Raw genomic sequence first — 19,273 nt, 5'->3', positions numbered from 1 at the left:
AAGCATTTAGAATAACCACTGACTTGAAAATACCCAAAGTCTGTGGAACTAAAGGAAGAATAGAAACTGGCCTGTTAAAAAGAGGGGAAAAAAGTAAAAAGTGTTGGATCCTTCCATACTATGGACAAAAATGTAATATTTCTATAAATACCTATCACTATTGTTCCAGATTTTACATGATTACATTGAAGTAAATGTTGTTCTTATTAAATCTTGCACATTTCTAAAATTGCAGGGTTCTACCTGAAGAGAGTTCTACATGTGTCATTTAAGGTAGGTTTACAAGAGTTCAGAAGATAAAAAGAGAAATGTTGATGAATAGTCAATTGCACTTTTTAAAAAATCGTTCATGTGATGAATATCAATGGCAGACTAGTATTTGTTACATATTCCCAATTTTCCTGTAGAAGAGGTGGTGAGCCACCTATTTGAATTGCTGAGGTCCATGTGGTGTAGGCACATGCACAATGTCATTAGGAAGAGTTCCAAGGTTTTTGTATAGCTTTAAGTCAGTATGGTGCAGAGTTTGGAGGGGCCTTTACAGTTGGTGGCTTTGCCCTTCTAGGCAATCATCGGTTTTAGAAAGTGCTAATTATAGGAAAGTTGGTGCATTATTGTTAGGCACCCCATGCATGGTACACACGACAGCCACAATCCCATTATGAAGGGAGTTATATATTTATGGAACACCCATCAAGTAGCTGTTTTGTCCTACATGTAATCTAGCTTTGAGTGTAGTTGACAACTCTTTCATCCTAATAAGTAACTGGTATAAACCTATGTTCTAAATCTGTCCATTGGATATAATATATTGATAGGATTCAAGTACCTTTGCTAGAAGCATATTCTGCTTCAAAATATCTCAATTATAATTGGCATGTCTCTTTCTAAACCCTTACATGAAGTTGCAAAATTTCTTACATTTCTTTATGGAAAATGAAAGTCAATGTTAGCAAAATCAGATATATAACTGATTAAGAATTATTCTACTCATTACCCATTAACATTACTGTTTGGTTACTATTACCAAGATATATGAAATGTGATTGAAACAAATTAAGTTCACACTTACTTCATCTATCACTTGGGCAAATTGTTGTAGTGTGGAGGTCATGACCTCATCATCACCACCTAAGGGAAAACGCTATCAAAAGAAGTTAAACAAAATTTATATATTGAAAAGCCAAATAAGTTCACTTTGGTCAAAAGCAACAAAATTTTAATCACTAGATTTTTTTCTTCACTTAATAAGTTTTATTACTATTAATATCCTAACCAAATGACTGTTACTTACATCTTAATTTTGAGCAAGAGTTGGCTATTTCACTCCACTTGACTACCCTATAAAACTATTCATAATGAAGCCAAAATCATTCCCCAGGAGAAAATGCAATTTCTGTATTTTCTCTAACCATTGGAATAAGAAGCAGCTTTGATTTAAATAAACATCAAGGACACTTAATGCATGAAAGAATTCCATTTAATGAAATATCATGTAATTGTGAATGGGTAGGGTTAGGATCTTGGTGGTGATTAAAACTATATGTGAAGATGTTTTTAAAATGAGGATATACCTTTTTAAAAACATTGATTTACAAGGTGTGATTTTAGATTCTCTTTACAATGTATAAAATTCTGTGCCAGCAAGTGACTTGCTCCACAGTCCTCCTTAATATCATAACATAATTAGCCTTTTGGAGAAACAGTAGTCTGGCCCTTCAACTGCTAGTTTCTCATCTTATTGAGAAGAATTCATCCCAATTGAGAGACTAACAGTAATTATGTAGACAAAAACTATGAAGATATTTTCACACACACAAAGCCCTGGCAAGGATTGTCAAAGCTAAAGTCGAACTCTCATCCTCCTGCGTTCTATATTCACCATTCTCCAGCTAAGAGGAGAAAGGGTTTCATCAATAAATTACTATCTGTCTGACGAGCCATACGGACTAGGAAGGTTGCAAATTTTGATATTCGATTTGCGCTATTTCTCTCGTGTTTTCTTTTGTGGGGAGTTTTAGAAAAGAGTAGGGTTGGGCACTGTTTAAGTAACCCAAAAACATTCTCTTGAAGATTACATGCATGAGAACCCACTGGGAAAGGTACAGAAATGAGATCTATGGCTGTTTTAACAATAACATAGAAACAACTTCAACAAATAGTAAGAAAACAAATTCTGAAATGGGACAAGATGACATTGCAATTCTTAATTCGAAAGTTAAGATTTTATTGTATACAATAATGACAAAAAGGTGAGTTGGAATGAGAACTATGTGAATGCACTGGTTTCTACTGCTTTTCACCACAACTAAAGCAATACATTTTCTGCTGTAACATAGTTGGAGAGGCAGAAAAGAATGCAGATAAACTGCTTCACATTTATTTACTAGTTCTGAGAACACAGTCCGCTGGGACTGTGGCGATTTTCCTTTTTATTTTTACTAGTTCGGCTATTATTGTGACCTACTGTGAAATTATGCAATGTACAAACTTAAAATATACCAATTTTACGGTGCACCTAAATAATGCGCAATTCTTTACCTCCAAGAAGAGACAACAGTAAACTTTTTTTTAAAAAAATCAGTAGCTATGCAAAATAGTTAAAAATAAAATTCATCTTTCAGATGTACTGGAATATCCTAGATTCCTTGCAATTATTCATCTGATTGTTGAAAAAATGAATTATTTCAAGTTGGTGCAAAATCAATGTCAAAAGGTAGGAGTTTGGGATTTCAGCTAACTGCCCACAAAAACAAAATCAGGAAAATCACAATTTGATTGGTCAGTGAGTAAATGCTATTAGGGAGTATATAAATACATGAAAATTCAACAAATGTAAAATGAATAATAAAGTTTTGAAAAGATTTATAGCTCAGGTTGAGGTTCTGGATGAGAGTTTGCTTGCGAGCTAGAAGGTTCGGTTTCAGGTGTTTCATCACCATACTAGGTAACATCAGAGTCAAGAGTGTGGTGCTGGAAAGGCACAGCAGGTCAGGCAGCATCTGAGGAGGAGAATCAACGTTTTGAGCATAAGCCCTTCATCAGGAAGGGCTTACACCTGAAACATCAATTCTCCTGCTCCTCGAATGCTGCCTGACCTGCTGTGCTTTTCCAGCACTATACTCTCGATTTTGAGCTCCAGCATCTGCAGTCCTCACTTTCTCCTAGGTAACATCATCAGTGAGGCTCTGGTGAGGCGCTGGTGTTATGTCCCGCTTTCTATTTATGTATTTAGGTTTCTTTGGGTGTTTGGTGATGTCATTTCTGGTTCTTTTTCTCAGAGGATGGTAGATGGGGTCCAAATTGATATGTTTGTTGATAGAGTTCCGGTTGGAATGCAATGTTCCTAGGGATTATCGTGTGTGTCTCTATTTGGCTTGTCCTAGGATGAATGTGTTGTCCTAGTCAAAGTGGTGACCTTCAGCATCTGTATGTAAGGATACTAGTGATAGTGGGTCATGTCTTTTTGTGGCTAGTTGACATTCATGAATCCTGGTGGCCAGTTTTCTGCCTGTAGAGTGAACAGTCAGTGGGGAAGTTCAAACCAGCGTCTACAGGAAAACAACACATATAAACCAAGTACTCAACTACAGAAGCAATCATTCCCAACAGCCACAAACAAAGCTGCATTAGGACAATACTTCATCGAGCCACCACACATTCAACAACGAGGAACTATGAAGAGCAGAAGAAAACCACCTATACAGCATTTTCAAGAAGAACGGCTACCCAATAAACACAGTCCGCCAATTTCCCACTAACAAACCCAAACAAACAGACAAAACACACCCAAAAACCCTAGCCACTTTATCCTACATCAAAGACATCTCACAAATGACTGCCAGACTACTCAGACCCCCTAATATCATGGTAGCCCACCAACACACTAAAACAGCACCTAATGAACTTACAAGACCCTATACGGACAACAAGCTAAATGAATGTTATTTAAAAAATATCTTGCAAGGACTGTAACAAACACTACATTGGACAAACAGGCAGAAAACTGGCCACCAGGATTCATGAACGTCAACTAGCCACAAAAAGACATGACCCACTATCACTAGTATCCTTACATTCAGACGATGAAGATCACCACTTTGACTGGGACAACACATTCATGCGAGGACAAGTCAGAGACATGCATGAGAATTCCTAAAGCACGGCATTTCAACTGGAACTCTATCAACAAACACATCAATTTGGACCTCATCTACCATCCTCTGAGAAAAAGAACCAGAAATGACATCACCAAACACCCAAAGAAACCTAAACACACAAATAAAAGCTGGACATAACATCAGAGCTTCACCAGAGGTTCACTGATAATGTTACCTAGTATGATGATGAAACATCTGAAACCAAACCTTATAGCTCAGCGAGCAAAGTCACATTCTTAACCGTTAAATTGCTAGCTTTTAGTTGAAAACATAAGCAGACAGGAATTAAGAAGCTGGTGCATCTACGTTTTTGCTAAATGAGAAGGCTCATTGTATTACTAACATTTAAACTATTATATTAAGAGGTGGTATCAAGAAGCATTAATTTTTTAAAATTAAGAAGAGAAGCAAATAGCTAATTAGGATGTGTTGACAAGAAGCCAGAGCTAGGCATGGCATTAAAAATGGGTAGTAAGAGCAGAGGAAGGACAAAGAGTTCAAAATATCACAAAGAGTGACATGAACATGGTGGAAGACATTGATTGGTGAGTAACTACTTTCTAAGTTCACGTCTCCAGTTTGTAAAAAAGACTGTAAAGTAATATTAAGGCATAGGAGGGCAGTTCAAACATGTGTAGCATACATCATGTGATACGTGGGAAATCATTCATTCATCCTGTGGTCTAAATGATCACGTGGAGGAAGTTACCAAATATAGAAACCCAACCTTTGAGTTTCAAAAATGTGAATGATGACTCTAGTCATCGCAGCAAAGCTTAGAACTACGTAGATAGCACATTTAGGGAGGTGGTCACACAGGAAAGAAGGGACCTGGATGATCACCAGGCAGCTGAGGACCACCAGACAGGTGCAGGAGTCCCCTGCACTCACTAATCTTCCACTTAGCATTCGAGTGAGGGCAATGACTTATCAGTGGAGTGCAGCCAGGACTAAATCCATGGCACCAAGAGTGGCTCAGCAGCATAGGGAGGGGGAAAAGAACAGCAATTGAAGTAAGAGATTCAGTAGTTAAGGGAACAGACTGGCATTTCTGTCACCACAGATCTGAGTCTAGGATGATAATGTTATCTCCTAGGTGTCGAGGTCAATGTCATTGAGTGGCTGCAGGATATTCTTCTGGCGGAGAGAAGAGGCTGGATGGCACAGTCCACATTGATACCAATGGCATAGGTAGAAAGGTGGATGAGGTCCTGAAAGTACATCCGAGAGCTATCAAAGATTAAAAAGCAGACTTCAAAGGCAATTTTCCCAGTGCCACAAATTAATGAGCACAGAAATAAGAGAAGAAAGCAAACAAATGTGTGGCTGGAGAGATGGCACAGGAGGGAAAGTTGAAGCATTGGAACCAGTTCTGGTTCAGGTGGCAGCCAATAAATCTCCCACTAAAATGTGAGATGTTAACTGGAAGGACAGATTACATCTTATCAGAACCAAGACCAAAATCCAAACTGGGAGATTTGCTAGTGCTTTTGCAGAAGCTTTAAACAAGCTTGTCAGGGTGGGGAAACTGATAGAGAACGCAGTTAAGATAAAAACATAGTTAAAAATCACACAACACCAGGTTATAGTCCAACAGGTTTAATTGGAAGCACACTAGCTTTCGGAGCGACGCTCCTTCATCAGGTGATAGTGAAGGGCTCAATCCTAACACAGAATTTATAGCAAAAATTTACAGTGTGATGTAACTGAAATTATACATTGAAAAATTGATTGTCTGTTAAGCCTTTCATCTGTTAGAATACAGTGATAGTTTCATTTCTTTCATGTGTAAATCACAAAACCTTTTGTTTAAAAAGTTGCATTCTCGGGTTAGCTGTTAACAATGGTGATAGCTAGACAATATGTTGAAGATGTTGAAGACCACATGCACATATATCTTTTGTGGAGTGAATTTGTACTTTCAGGGTTACATTGTACTTTGCTCAAAAACTGCATGCATTCATGTAGAACTCCGTTACCTCACTTTTTAGATTAGAATCAATCTAAACATCATGACATAGACAGAGAACACAGGGGGCCAACACTTTCAACAAATTGTCTCGCTATCACCATTGTTAACAGCTAACCTGAGAATGCAACTATTTAAAAAAAAAAGCTTTTTGTGATTTACACATGAAAGAAGTGAAACTATCACTGTATTCTAACAGATGAAAGGCTTAACAGACAATCAATTTTTCAATGTATAATTTCAGTTACAGCACACTAAATTTTTGCTGTAAATTCTGTGTTAGGATTGAGCCCTCCACTATCACCTGATGAAGGAGCGTCGCTCCGAAAGCTAGTGTGCTTCCAATTAAACCTGTTGGACTATAACCTGGTGTTGCGTGATTTTTAACTTTTGTACACCCCAGTCCAACACTGGCATCTCCAAATCAAGATAAAAACAAAGCTGGTAATGGCTGCAAGAAAAGTAACAAGCAAAACTGGAAGACACCAGAAACAAAGGCCAATATCCAATAGGTTCAAAATATGTAAAAATAGTAAAAAGCAAAATTAAACACACCCTGTCTGAATGAGTGCAGCATTGGCAATAAGGTAGATGAATTCATGGCACAGATAGAATTTAATGGGTATGACCTAATTGTCATTCTAGAAATGTGGCTGCAGGGAGACTATGGCTGGGAACGGTACACTACAGGGTTTTGTGTTGGGCAAGTGAATTGTGAGGATGCAGCAAGAAGCTTCAACGAGAGGTGGACAAACTAAATTCGTGGGCAAGGACATGGCAAATGGAATATTATATGGAAAATGTAAAGTTATCCACTTCTGTTGAAAAACAAAAATACAGAACATTTCATACGTGAAGAGAAATTGGCAATAGGACTTGGATAGTCTCATTCATGAGTCACTGAAAAATAAACACATGAAAGCTAACATGCAATAATGCCATTAGGAATGCTAATGACATACTGACTTTTAATGAAAAAATGATCGGAGTACAAGAATAAAAATGTCTTGTAATTTCATAGAGCACTCAGTATTATGTACAGCTTGGTCTTCTTATCCGAGGACATAGCTGCTTTATAGTATCAGAATAAGGGATAGGCATTTAGGGCCTAGTTGAGAAAGAATTTCTATGTTCAGATTGTGATGAATGTTTGGAGACACAGATTTCCATAAATGACTATGGAAGTTCAGACATTTGATACATTCAAAGACAAAGATCAATAGATTTCTAGATATTATAGAAACTAAGAGAAATAGGAATAGTGCAGAACATGGAATTGAGGTAGAAGATTAGCCATTACCTAGCTGAATGGCAGAGCAGACTTGAGGGGTGGAATGGCATACTCCTGGTCCTATTTCCTACATTCCTATGGACTGACAATGTGCTCTGTAGGAATATTCTGTATATCCAATGAAGAAATAAATGAATGCAGCAGAGAAATAAATCAAGGCAGAAGAAAATTGAAACGTTGGAAAATATTTCATCTCGCTTTAAATTTAATGCTATTGAATTTTAAAATCCCATGATTTGTGGCCACTTATACTAAGGTTTTAAGGAGCTATAACTCTTCACTGTGTCATGGCAGGAACTCACTGTGACACATTACTGCATACGTCCTCTCAGATTAAGTATGACACCATTGGTCGATTCCAAACACAAGGCATTTAATACACTGTAATTGCTTATTATTAAATATCCTGAAATCATCAAGCTTAAATATCTGTGTGCATGCGTGTCGCGTGAGTAAACATGGAAGAGATGTTTAGTCCAGTGTATCCATGGTCAGTCCAGTGTGTCGATTCTTTTCTGGAAAGTTCCAAAATCTAATCCCATTGTTTCAAGCTTTAACCATAGCCCAATATTACTGGTTTCAAATATTTGTTAATTTCTTCCTTAAAAACACAATTGTATTTGCCATGCTCACAATCAAGATTTCTCAACCTCTCTCCTCACCCCTAATTTCAAACGGATGGCACTGAATCAGTGACAGTTCCAATTGGGTGAGTTACTTTTTTTCTTATGAACGCTATCAAAATTTTTCATAACTGTAAGGACCTACATTAAATTTACCTTTACCCTTCTCTGCTTCAATAAGATTAATCTTTGCGTATTCAGCTTTCTCAATTATACTATACCCAGAATTCAATTAAACATATGCTACAATGTCCTTTCTATAAATCATAACATAACAAAGATAGTTTATAGTCAAAAACTGCCAGGGCAGATCCAAGTTCCACTTTTACTTTCTTCAAATTTTTTTACCTGTTTCTCATATTCCTTGAGCAGCTTGGAGGTCAAATGTGTTGCCGTGCTCAATTCATTCTGCAAAAGAAAACTCAGATCAAAATTTCTGGCTTATTCTCCCTTCACTTCTTGCAAGAATGTGCTCTTCAGCAACCTCACCAAATTTCCCAAAACAGTGAGTATATGTTTTTCATTCTTGTACTTGCCAGTCAGTTTTTTTTTCACCCAATCAATCATTCTAATGGATCAAAAATTACGGCTTGAGAACAGAAGCAAACACCCTGGTTCAAATGGCAGTGCAAAGCAGCATACCAGAGCCTGGTGATGTAAGCATATATGTACTCATTTTTTAAACTGTGGAACACAGCCGATTGTGTTTTACCCCGTCACAGTCAAGGAAAATATAGCACCTTATATATTGCTGTCCAAGATCATCTGGCTTAGTGGAGATGAAGTTTCAGACTTCTCTGGTGTCTATATAGATCATGCTATAACGAGTACTGTCTTTGTCAACAATATCACTGTAGATTCTTTAAACCTAATTAAAAATCCAGTAATATTCACAAGGTAGCTCCCTTCAAATAAAAACAAAATATTTCCAATAAAAGAAGTCTCAACAAGAACAAAAGACAGCAGAAATGAACACAGATCAAACAGCATTTGGGGAGAGGAAGAGTTAACATTTCACGTCATTGATCTTTTATTAGAACGCAGATTACAACAACTAAATTCTGTGTGCAGGTAGTAAATATTTGCATGTGTTAATTCCATCTCATCTTGTCCCTTCTCCCTTTCCTATTTTTAACTCTTATTTTTATTGTTACTGTTTCCTAAAATGTTATGGGCATTCTGCTTCAATATGTTCAGAACACAGGTAAAGTCACCAAGTCATAAATTCAATGCAACATACTAACTGGGTGTTTAAGAAAAATATAATAATTCAGCTGATAGTCCATCTCCACTTCCCTGTTTAAAACTGCAATCATAGCTACTGGCACTGTGCTGTTACTAAGGCATATCACTGGTAAGCAAATTTCAAAATTCCTGATCGTTTGACAAATGGCAAACCGAGAGCCTAGTGCTGTGCTAATAAAAATATTGGACCTGCCAAGGGTGCTGGCCACAACTGAGTACTCTACACATAGTCATAGAGATGCATAGCATGGAAACAGACCCTTCAGTCCAACCCGTCCATGCCGACCAGATATCTCAACCCAATCTAGTCCCACCTGCCAGCACACGGCCCATGTCCCTCCAAACCCTTCCTATTCATATACCCATCCAAATGCATCTTAAATGTTGCAATTGTACCAGCCTCCACCACCTCCTCTGGCAGCTAATTCCATATATGTACCATCCTATGTGTGAAAAAGTTGCCCTATAGGTCTCTTTTATATCTTTCCCCTCTCACCCTAAACCTATGCCCACACTAAAATATTTGCTATAAGGCTCTTTAGGTACAATGTACCTTAATTAGGTACTACAATTTCACAATTGCAGTAATATCTTTGCTTTTCAGTATGACAAAATCTGCAGCTAGAGGTTAGGTTTTAGTTTTTTTGGAAACAACACCATCTCTGGGTGTTCATCCACGTTTTTAAGCTTCACTGACCACAATATAACTGCAACTACAGCAACACACGTTTTTATTGCTTGTTAAAATTTTAAAAATCTGGTTGTCTACTCATCCTCCATCACAATGTTCTCTCTCCATATCTGCTGCCTAAGTATTTCTAGAATTTTGTTTATACTTCAGATGTTATCATTTTTTAATATCTGATTTTGAACCCCCCCCCCCTTCATCTCTCTTTATCTGTGTATCCCTTTATTGGATATTCAAATAATTTTATATTAAACTGCATATCAAGTAAGCATGTAAGCCCACCTGAGTTAATATCATTTTTTTAAGAAGTATGAATGTAAAAAAGGCTTGAAAATATATATTCCTGCCTTAAACATGTTCTTCACTGCCTTCCTTTTGTTAGGCAGAAAGGATAATATTGACAAAAAAAATTGAAAGAACTGTGGATGCAGGAAATCTGAAACAGAAGCAGAAATTGCTAGAAAATCTCAGCAGGTTTGACAGCATCTGTGGAGAGAAATCAGAGTTAACATTTCAGGTTCAATGACACTTCTTCAAACTGTTTGTAATAAGGACAATCCATTTGGTGACCACATTGCAGAACATCTTCGCTCAGTATCAAGCATGATCTTGAGCTACTTATCCTTGTTAGTTCAATTTTGCACTTTATTTCTACCCTGACCTTTGCTTCACACACAGTATTCCAATGATACTCAATGGAAACTTATAACAGCAATTGACCTTCGACGCTACACTCTAAAGTCTATGTTCGGAAGAATCTTAGGTTATACGACATGTTTTGAGATTTTTTTCCTTCTCATTTATTTCTTTACTCCTTTATTTTGTATTCAGAGGATTGCTATCCAGTCATTCACACCATGTCTGAAACAACATGTGCAATTGACCCATTACAATTCTTTTTCACTTGTACAATGACAGTTTTTACCATTAATTTCCATACTCTCTGCCCTATCACAGACTTTATCTATTAGTTCAACTTGCCTCCTGCTCTCTTTTATTTATTTCATCAGAACTGAAGAAAGTTAGAAGCACAAGGCACAGACTGGAAATGTTAGTTCTGTTTCCACAAATGTTGTCTAGCCTGCTGAGCATTTCTGGTTTTTATTTGTTCAATTTTTGTCTCTTTTCTGTTAATCACTTACAATCTTGAAAACATTACCTATTATATTAATTGGTGAATTTTCAATCAGTGTCTTTTGTTTCAATCACAAACAGAGAATGCTGCAAAAACTTAGCTAGTCTGGCTCAATCTGTGGACAAAGAAACAATTCAAGTCCACTATGATTCTTCTTATTTTGTTAATATTGTACAAGTTAGTGCATTTCTAATTCAAGCTGACTACTAATACGCTTGAAGCATGTTTAGACTTGTGTTTTGAAGGTAGAAATTTACAAGTTAGCTCTACATCTTCCTCTCAAACGATTCACTTTTGCCTGTCTAGTGACTCTGTTTAACCACTGAATGACTGAACCACACAGACCCAGAAGTTCCTACTAAGATCATTATCAGTCCCAAGTTAATTAGTCAGAGCTGAGGATGGTCAGGTCACTGGAATTCACTTCCTTGCCATTGCTAGAAGGGCAAAAAAAATGCCAGCGTGTGCACAATACGTGACTGCCTGAATAGGTTTGTCAGTGATGCCTCCATTCTCACTAATTTATCAATAACATCAACTGTCAAAATTTGGTGTACAAATATTCATTTTAATGTGGCAGAGGTGACTGACACCATACTGCAGTATGGAGTAGACGCCTTCAGAATGAAAAGGTATATCTGCTTTGGTGTATATCTGCTTTGGTATATATCCAATGATAGTGGTTGAAAGTACATCATTGTATGTCTGAATGACACGGTAAAAAGTGAGAGTGATAAGTCAAGCCCCAGCATTTGTCTATTCTTGTTCTGGAGAAGGTGATGATTACTAATCAGCCAAAATAATTCTAAAGGGTTGGGTATTTCTCTCTCTAACTGGAAGATATTCAACTCCTTACTCTAAACCATCAATGGTGAGTATAAGCTTGCTAATTGGGGAATAAGCAATTGTGTTAACTCGTGTTCGCACAGCCATCACATCATCTGGAATAGGAGCCAGTTTCTCCACTTGAATTCAGGGTATGTTGGATACAATTGTTGCACTCCTTTCACTATGCAAACTGAGGTTACAGTTCACAAAAAATAAGTAGGTTCTGAGCTTACAGTAAATTTATTATTTATGCCATCATGCTCCAGAAATTGATCTTCAAACCCATATATCTATCTCCGATCCCTCTTTCTTTAAATCCTTTGACCAAGCTTTTTATCATCCCACCTCATATCTCTTCCTCGAGCTTAGTATTTGTTTTCCCTCGTTGAAGTGATATGGAATGTTGTACCACTTTCAAGGCATTAAGGTAATAATTATGTTGTATTAGTTCTGCATGTTTGTGTCCACTTGTCAGCAAGTGGCTGAAGAGAAAGAAATACTTTCATATTGCTCAGGAAACCCATCTTGTACTGAGCAGTCACTATCTTTACTTTTAGGAAATTTAAGAAAATTTGTTGCCTACGTTGTCATGAGTATGAGGCTGGATGATGAGTAGACATAACAATAAAGAAAAAAGCAAAGGACAAAGGAAACTATAGGGTGGGGATCAGGTAGGCATATCAAAATATTCAAGGAACTTGACTCTGAAAATACCCATTATACAAAGGATAGTTTTACAGAAAGTAGTCAAAGCTGTTAGCCATTGTATTCCAGCACACACATTTCATTTTATGCAGATCACCAGTAGGTAATGTCCTAGACTGATAACTTATGATACCTGTGCATCATAAATCCTCTTCATGGCATTGTAAAGTTGGTTGGTATAATTTGAGATGGCAGCAGCATCTTCTTCAAACACTCCCAGCAGTGAGCGCGTCTATCCAAAATTTAGAAAAGTAAAAGCTGAGTTTGTCAACAGAAATATCTGGCTTTTGAAACTGTAATTCATGTAGTTTAATCAATACATCTCTATCACATAGCAACAAGGTAATTGATCTGTTTAATTCAATAAAACATACATGCACTATCTACAGCAAGGCTCTGCTGCGATTTATAGTGAGAACGATGATCTTAGTAAGAACTACTATTGGCTAATACTTCACCTACAGAACTGGCTTAGTTCACTATTTTTCTTTAAATTGAAGAGAATGTTCCACCGTCAGAGGGGTTATATTCCAGATAATATGTTAACGAAAGCCCTTTGCACGCTCAGGTAAATTTAAACATTACCAGAGCACTTTTTGATGGGCCATAAAGTTCACTATGTGCTGGAAGAAACTGAACCCTCTATCATCAGCTAAAAAAATGCTCTAATGTATTTCATTGCTGCAGTGGGAGCTGTTATGTTCAAAAAGGTTCCTGTGGTTCCTACTTTAAAAGTGACTTAATTGGTCATAAGTGTTTTGAGATAGCAGTAGCAAACTTTTCTAAACCAATCAGCTAGGCCAAAATGTACTTTTGGCATTGTTAGATATATGATCATTTATGACTTATTGCTCTTGAAAACAAATCAATATCCAATGGGATGTCACTTTCGAACATACATCAGTAGAGCACAGAAACAGGTCCTTTGACACATATCTGTGCTGAATATGATGCCATTCTAAGCTACTCCCATCTACCTACACATGTTCAGTATCACTCTGTTCCCTACCTACCTGTCTGAATGCCTCTTAAACATCATTATCATGCCTGCTTCTACCACCTCACTTGGCAGTGCATTTCAAGCCCCTATCACCATCCAAAAAAACCTTGCCTTGCACATCTCCTTAAACTTTCTCCATCGCACCTTAAATCTATATCCCCTAGTATTTGACATATGCCCCCAATAATATTCATTCTGGGAAAAAAAAACTTTAACTATCCATCTTATGCGTAACTGTCATAAATTTGCAGACTTCTCAGAGGTTGCTCCTCAGCTTCCAACACTCCAATGAAAAAAAAATCCAAGTTTGTCCAACCTCTCCTTACAGCTATTAGACTGCAATCTGGGCAAAATCCCAGTAAACCTCTTTCACACCCACTCCAAAGCCTCCACACCACTGCTATAGTGTGGTCCTAGAACTGTACATAATACTCTAAAAGTGGCCGAACTATAGTTTTATACAAAAATAGAAATTGCTGGAGAAACCCAGCAGATCTGGCAGCATCTATTGAGGGAAATCAGACCTTACGTATTAGGTCAAGTGACCCTTCCTCAGATTTACAGCATCAGCAGTTCTTTCTGTTTTTATAAAGTTTTATACAGCTGCAACATGACATACCAACTTATATACTTAATACTCTGATCAATGAAGGCATGTGTGCCATACGCCTTCTTTACCATCTAATCCACTTATGTTGCCACTTTTAGGGAGCTATGGATTTGTACCCCAAGATCCTTGTGTATATCAATGCCACAAGGGTTCAGCCATTAACTATATACTTTCCTCTTGCATTTGATACCAAAATGCATTACCTCACACTTGTCCAGATTAAATTCCATCTGCTATTTCTCCAACTGATCTCTATCCTGCTGCATCCTTGGACAATCTTCGTCACTATACACAACTCCTCCAATTTTTATGTCATCTGCAAACGTACCAATCAGAACACCTATTTTTTATCCAAATATATAGAAGGCCCCAGCACTGATCACTGTGGAACACCACTGGTCACAAAAAAACCCTTCCATAACTACTCTGTCTTCTATGACCAAAACAAAGCCAATTTACTAACTCATCAGGGATCCCACAATAAGTAATCTTCCAAACCAACCTACCATGATGCACCTATAGAGGGTTATCAGATAAAATGAGAGTTTCAAATGAACTATAAATACCAGCCAGTTTAGCTGACTAACCTGTTTCTGTGTTGTATATCCTGTGCAATCTGAAATGTATTACTTGAAAGGGTGGTCAAATCATTTTCCATCACAATTGGATATGCATTTGGAAATAATTCATATGCAAGAATATAAAGGAGAAAGCTGGGACAAGAGACTAAATTAGGCATTTTTTTCCAAAGCGATGACATAGGCATGGTCATTAAGGAGGCAAAAGTGAGGAATGCAGATGCTGGAAACCAAAGTTTGGATCAGTGGTGCTGGAAAAGCACAGCAGTTCAGACAGCATCCGAGGTGCAGGAAAAATGTCGATGTTTCAGGCAAAAGCCCTTCATCAGGACATTATGGAGTTCAGAGGAACAGATGGGTCTGGGGTACCTGTCCACAGATTCCTAAAGGTGGCAGATCTGTTAATAGGGTAGTTACGAAAGCCTTTGTGATAGTTGTGGCATTAGTTATAAGAGTGCAGAGGTTTTGTTGGAGCTATATGAAACTTTGTTAGGCCAAAGTAGTACTGTATGAAGTTCTGATAACCATACTACAGGAAGGACATAATTGCACTGCAGGGGTGCACAGAAGATTCACTTGGATGTTAACTGAGATGGAGCATTTTAATTATGAAGAGAGGCTGGATAAGTTCAAAGTTTTTTTAGAGTAGAGAAAACAGAGAGGTCCTTATTGCAGTGTGTAAGTAGAAAGCAACTGTTCTTCTTAGTTGACGGGTCAATAACAAGTTGATAGTCAGGAGACACAGAGGATTTCTTTTCACCCAGAGGGTGGTGAGGTCTGGAATGCATTGCATGGGAGAGTAGTTGATGCAGGAACCCTCAGAACCTTTAAAAAGTACTGGGATGATCACTTAGTGTCATAACATTCAAGGAAAGTGGGACTACTGTATCTAGAATCATTGAATACCTACAGTGTGGAAACAGGCCATTTGGCCCTATCTTTAGGGTAGTTTTTGGCAGCACAGACCCAATGGACCATTGGGCTTCTGCACTGTATGATTCTGTTATGTTGAATTGACCCTCTTCTGTGCTGACATTCTATATTCTATGCTACCCAACATGCAAACAAAAGGGAGCAGTCCATACCTTAAGAATAAACTAAGACTTTTGTTTAAAGATAGCAGCACCAATAAGTTATACTTAAGGTTATTCAAAATAACACACAACAAATATTCTGCAGTTAACATATGGGAATTGCCTGTGTAAACTGAAGTCATTCCTAAATCAATAATGAGATTCTTAGATTGCTTACTACAGAAAAACAAACGCCTATTTATGTGGCAGCGTTAAGTACTTTGGAACCACTAAAGGCCACTGTAATGCCACATACAGCTTGCACACAGCATGATTCCCACAAACAGCAGTGACATTTACGATCAGAATCTGTTTTTTGGTGATGATTGCTGAGAGCTAAGTGCTGTTTTGGACAGGACACGGAGGAGAACGCCTCAATTCTAGCGCCAGGCGACCTCGAGGTCCAGCCGAGAGCAAAAGGGACTTTTTTTGTTTTAACTTGTGATTTGTAAGTGGCCGCCCCGATTCTTGAGTGTGGAGTGTGAAAGTTGGAGTGAGAGACAGTACCATCAGTGAGTTCACTGACATACCCTCAATACGCAAAAACGGCCGGACAACGATCCAGGGGCTGTTTAGCAAAACACCGCTTTGGATCAGAGCAAGATGCAGGGCTTTACAAAACAAGCCTTAGATTTCACTGACATTCGTCCCCAATATCCTCGGTAAGTTTCACCCCAGGTGTTCCTGTCATACAGCAGATGCCTTTGACTCAGTGCAACCACTTTTCCCACGCCACTTTAAAACTGTTTATTCCAATTAACATGAAGAGTTATGTTAGAGGTGAATGGGCCTTGGCTCCCAGGCTGACAGCCGATCGAGTGCCAGCAAGCCGCCTGATGGGTGGAGGCTCGGCTGCATGGGCTTTGTACCTGCGGACTGTCTTCCAGAGTCTCCTCGATGGGCAGCTTTTCGATCCCCGGCATCTCTGCGGCCTCCGTCTCAATCTCCGCCTTTCGCTGCAAACTCGGAGGCAACGAAGCATCGAGACTTGGAACGTCTCTACGTCACAGGTGGAACGCGTCAGCTGACGTCCCGCCTCCCCCCCGCCCCGCGTCCGCAGCTTTCACTGATTGTCTGCTCCCACCGTCAATCATCAATGCCAACTTCCGGTGTGGGCGTGTTGATGACAGGGCTCAGTTTGGGACCAAGTGGGGAGAGAAGTTGTGGTTTACCGTCTGTTTTTTATAAATTAGATGAGATTAGATTCCCTACAGTGTGGGCCCTTCAGCCCAGCAAGTCCACACCGACCCTCTGAAGAGTAACCCACCCAGACCCATTTCCCTCTGACTAATGCACCTCACACTATAGACAACTCAGCATGGCCAATTCACCTGACCTGCACATCTTTGGACTGTAGGAGGAAACCGGAGCCCATGCAGACGCGGGGAGGATGTGCAAACCCCACACAGACAGTCACGGGAGGCAGGAATTGAGCCCAGGACCCTAGCGCTGTGAGGCAGCAATGCTAACTACTGAGCCACCGTGTTTGAGCGATTTACTGGGATGGTTTGAGGGATGAGTTATGAGGTCAGATCAGAGACGTTGGAAACAAAAACAGAAATTGTTATAAAAGCTCCGTCCCAAGATGGAGGCGATCTGAGCAGATCTGCTTTGCTGAGCCCTGTACCCCAGCTCAGTTGTAGTGATATTTTTACCCACCACCACCACCACATTACCTTTTTTTTTACAGAAAATCGATGTTGAGAAGTTGTGAAACTGTTTAAATCCATTTGCTGTGGAGCTTCGATTGACCAAGCGAGATGGACGAGGAGTACTTTGTTTAGATGATTGATCGTTCGGGTGGCTGGAAACAAGTGGTAATCTATGAGTGCTGTATTTCTCGATTATCCAGCAATGCATGCCATAATGCTGGTTAGCCAAGAGCTGCCGGTTATCGAACATCTCTCAGTTATCAGGCAATGCATGCCATAATGTTGTTTAACTGATAACTAAATGCTGAGCTGCTTGGTGCCATTTTTGCAGGGCCTTGAGATCTTGTTTGGATGGTCCAGGATTCAGATGGTTGGTGTTTGGATAATCGAGGTTCTACTGCAAATTCTTTTTGAGTGAGCGAGGGTAACAAGAGAGAAGCATACAGCCAAGCTCCAACACAAGGGACACTCGTCGAAGGCATCGGGTGGGCCCGTGACTGCGAATGCAGCTGCGTCAACCTAGGCAGCCGAGAAAGCGTACCTGCACAGCAGAACGTCGCTGAAGAACTCACTGCGATCCAAGGGATGATCAAGGAGTTGATGGAAGACAATCGTACTTGGCTGGAGCCGATTTCGGTCATTCTGCAAAAGCATGAGAAGGGGTTGGAAGGGCTCGGGAAGCAAGTTGAAAAGGTCGAGTGGCGGACCAAGGCGTCAGAGACGGAGGTCGAATTCTCATCGGGGCAGGTTCAGGCCCTTGAAAAATAGGTCTGGGCCTTGACTGAACAGGTCAATGATCTGGAAGAACAGAAACCAACGTGGTCATTCTAAAAGATGAGAGACTTAACAAACAATCCAAGTCTTTTTCAATATATAAGTTTAGTTGCATCACACTGTAAATGTTTGCTATAAAATTCTGTGTCCTATGATCTTACACTCCACAACCACCTGATGAAGGAGCAGCACTCCAATAGCTAGTGCTTCCAAGTAAACTTGTTGGACTATAACCTGGGGTTGTGTGATTTTTAGCAATGATCTGGAAAATTGAGGAAGGAGATAAAATATTCATATCGTTGGGTTGCCGGAGGGAGTGAAAAGGGGCAGCTGGCAAGCTTTTTTGAAGAATGACTGCTGCAGTTTCTTGGCTGGGATGCCAAGGCGGACCACGTGAAGGTTGAGGGAGCTCACTGGGTTATGGTGCATAGATACAGTCTGGATTGGCGCCCCTGCCCGGTCCTAGTATGATTTCAAAGTTACAGGGACAAGCAGAGAGTCCTGGAATCTTCTAGGAGGATGGGGAAAGATCCACAGGCCCTAATCAGGGAACTAAGGTACTGATTTGCCAGAACTTTTCCGTGGCAGTGATCCATAAAAGAAAATGGTTTGATGAGGTCAGGAGAAAATTAAGGAACCTTGGTATTCAGCATTCGATGAGAAACCCAGTGGTGCTTTGTATTACACATGAGGAGACGGTGTGGTCATTTGACTCCTCGGAACAAGTGAAAATTTTCTTGGACACTTTAAAATAATTTGGATGGATTTATAGACATGGACAATAATATTTGTTTTTGTTCTCTTGCAATGTTTCTTGTAATGTTACCCTTTTAAAGGAGTTGCTGTTGGTGTATTTTTTTTCTCCAATTAAGATTGGTGTTGATATATAGTTGGGGTGGGTGGATTGTTCACTGTTTTGTCTGTTTCCTTCTATTGCTTGGG

General features: G+C 39.1%; 1 protein-coding gene across 3 annotated transcripts in view; it reads right to left on the bottom strand.

Annotated features, from left to right (window-relative positions):
- appl1 (adaptor protein, phosphotyrosine interaction, PH domain and leucine zipper containing 1) overlaps positions 1-17,690 on the bottom strand; it is a 64,513-nt gene extending 46,823 nt beyond the window's left edge. Inside the window, exons 1-4 of one of the 3 annotated variants that reach the window (XM_072582338.1) lie at positions 17,582-17,690; positions 12,778-12,876; positions 8,392-8,451; positions 1,073-1,144 (exon numbers count right to left, since the gene is read on the bottom strand). In XM_072582338.1, the coding sequence (XP_072438439.1) occupies positions 1,073-1,144; positions 8,392-8,451; positions 12,778-12,876; positions 17,582-17,635 (285 nt within the window). In that variant the 5' untranslated portion in view covers positions 17,636-17,690. Of the gene's footprint in view, positions 1-1,072; positions 1,145-8,391; positions 8,452-12,777; positions 12,877-16,774; positions 16,923-17,581 lie in introns of those variants that run through there. The other 2 variants (XM_072582337.1, XM_072582339.1) reach the window with 2 other exon arrangements.
- Between the last annotated feature and the right edge of the window lie 1,583 nt (positions 17,691-19,273).

The sequence above is a fragment of the Chiloscyllium punctatum genome, chromosome 12 (genome assembly GCF_047496795.1).
Source record: "Chiloscyllium punctatum isolate Juve2018m chromosome 12, sChiPun1.3, whole genome shotgun sequence".
Lineage (NCBI taxonomy): Eukaryota > Metazoa > Chordata > Chondrichthyes > Orectolobiformes > Hemiscylliidae > Chiloscyllium > Chiloscyllium punctatum.
This window is presented reverse-complemented; position numbering and strand designations above follow the sequence as displayed.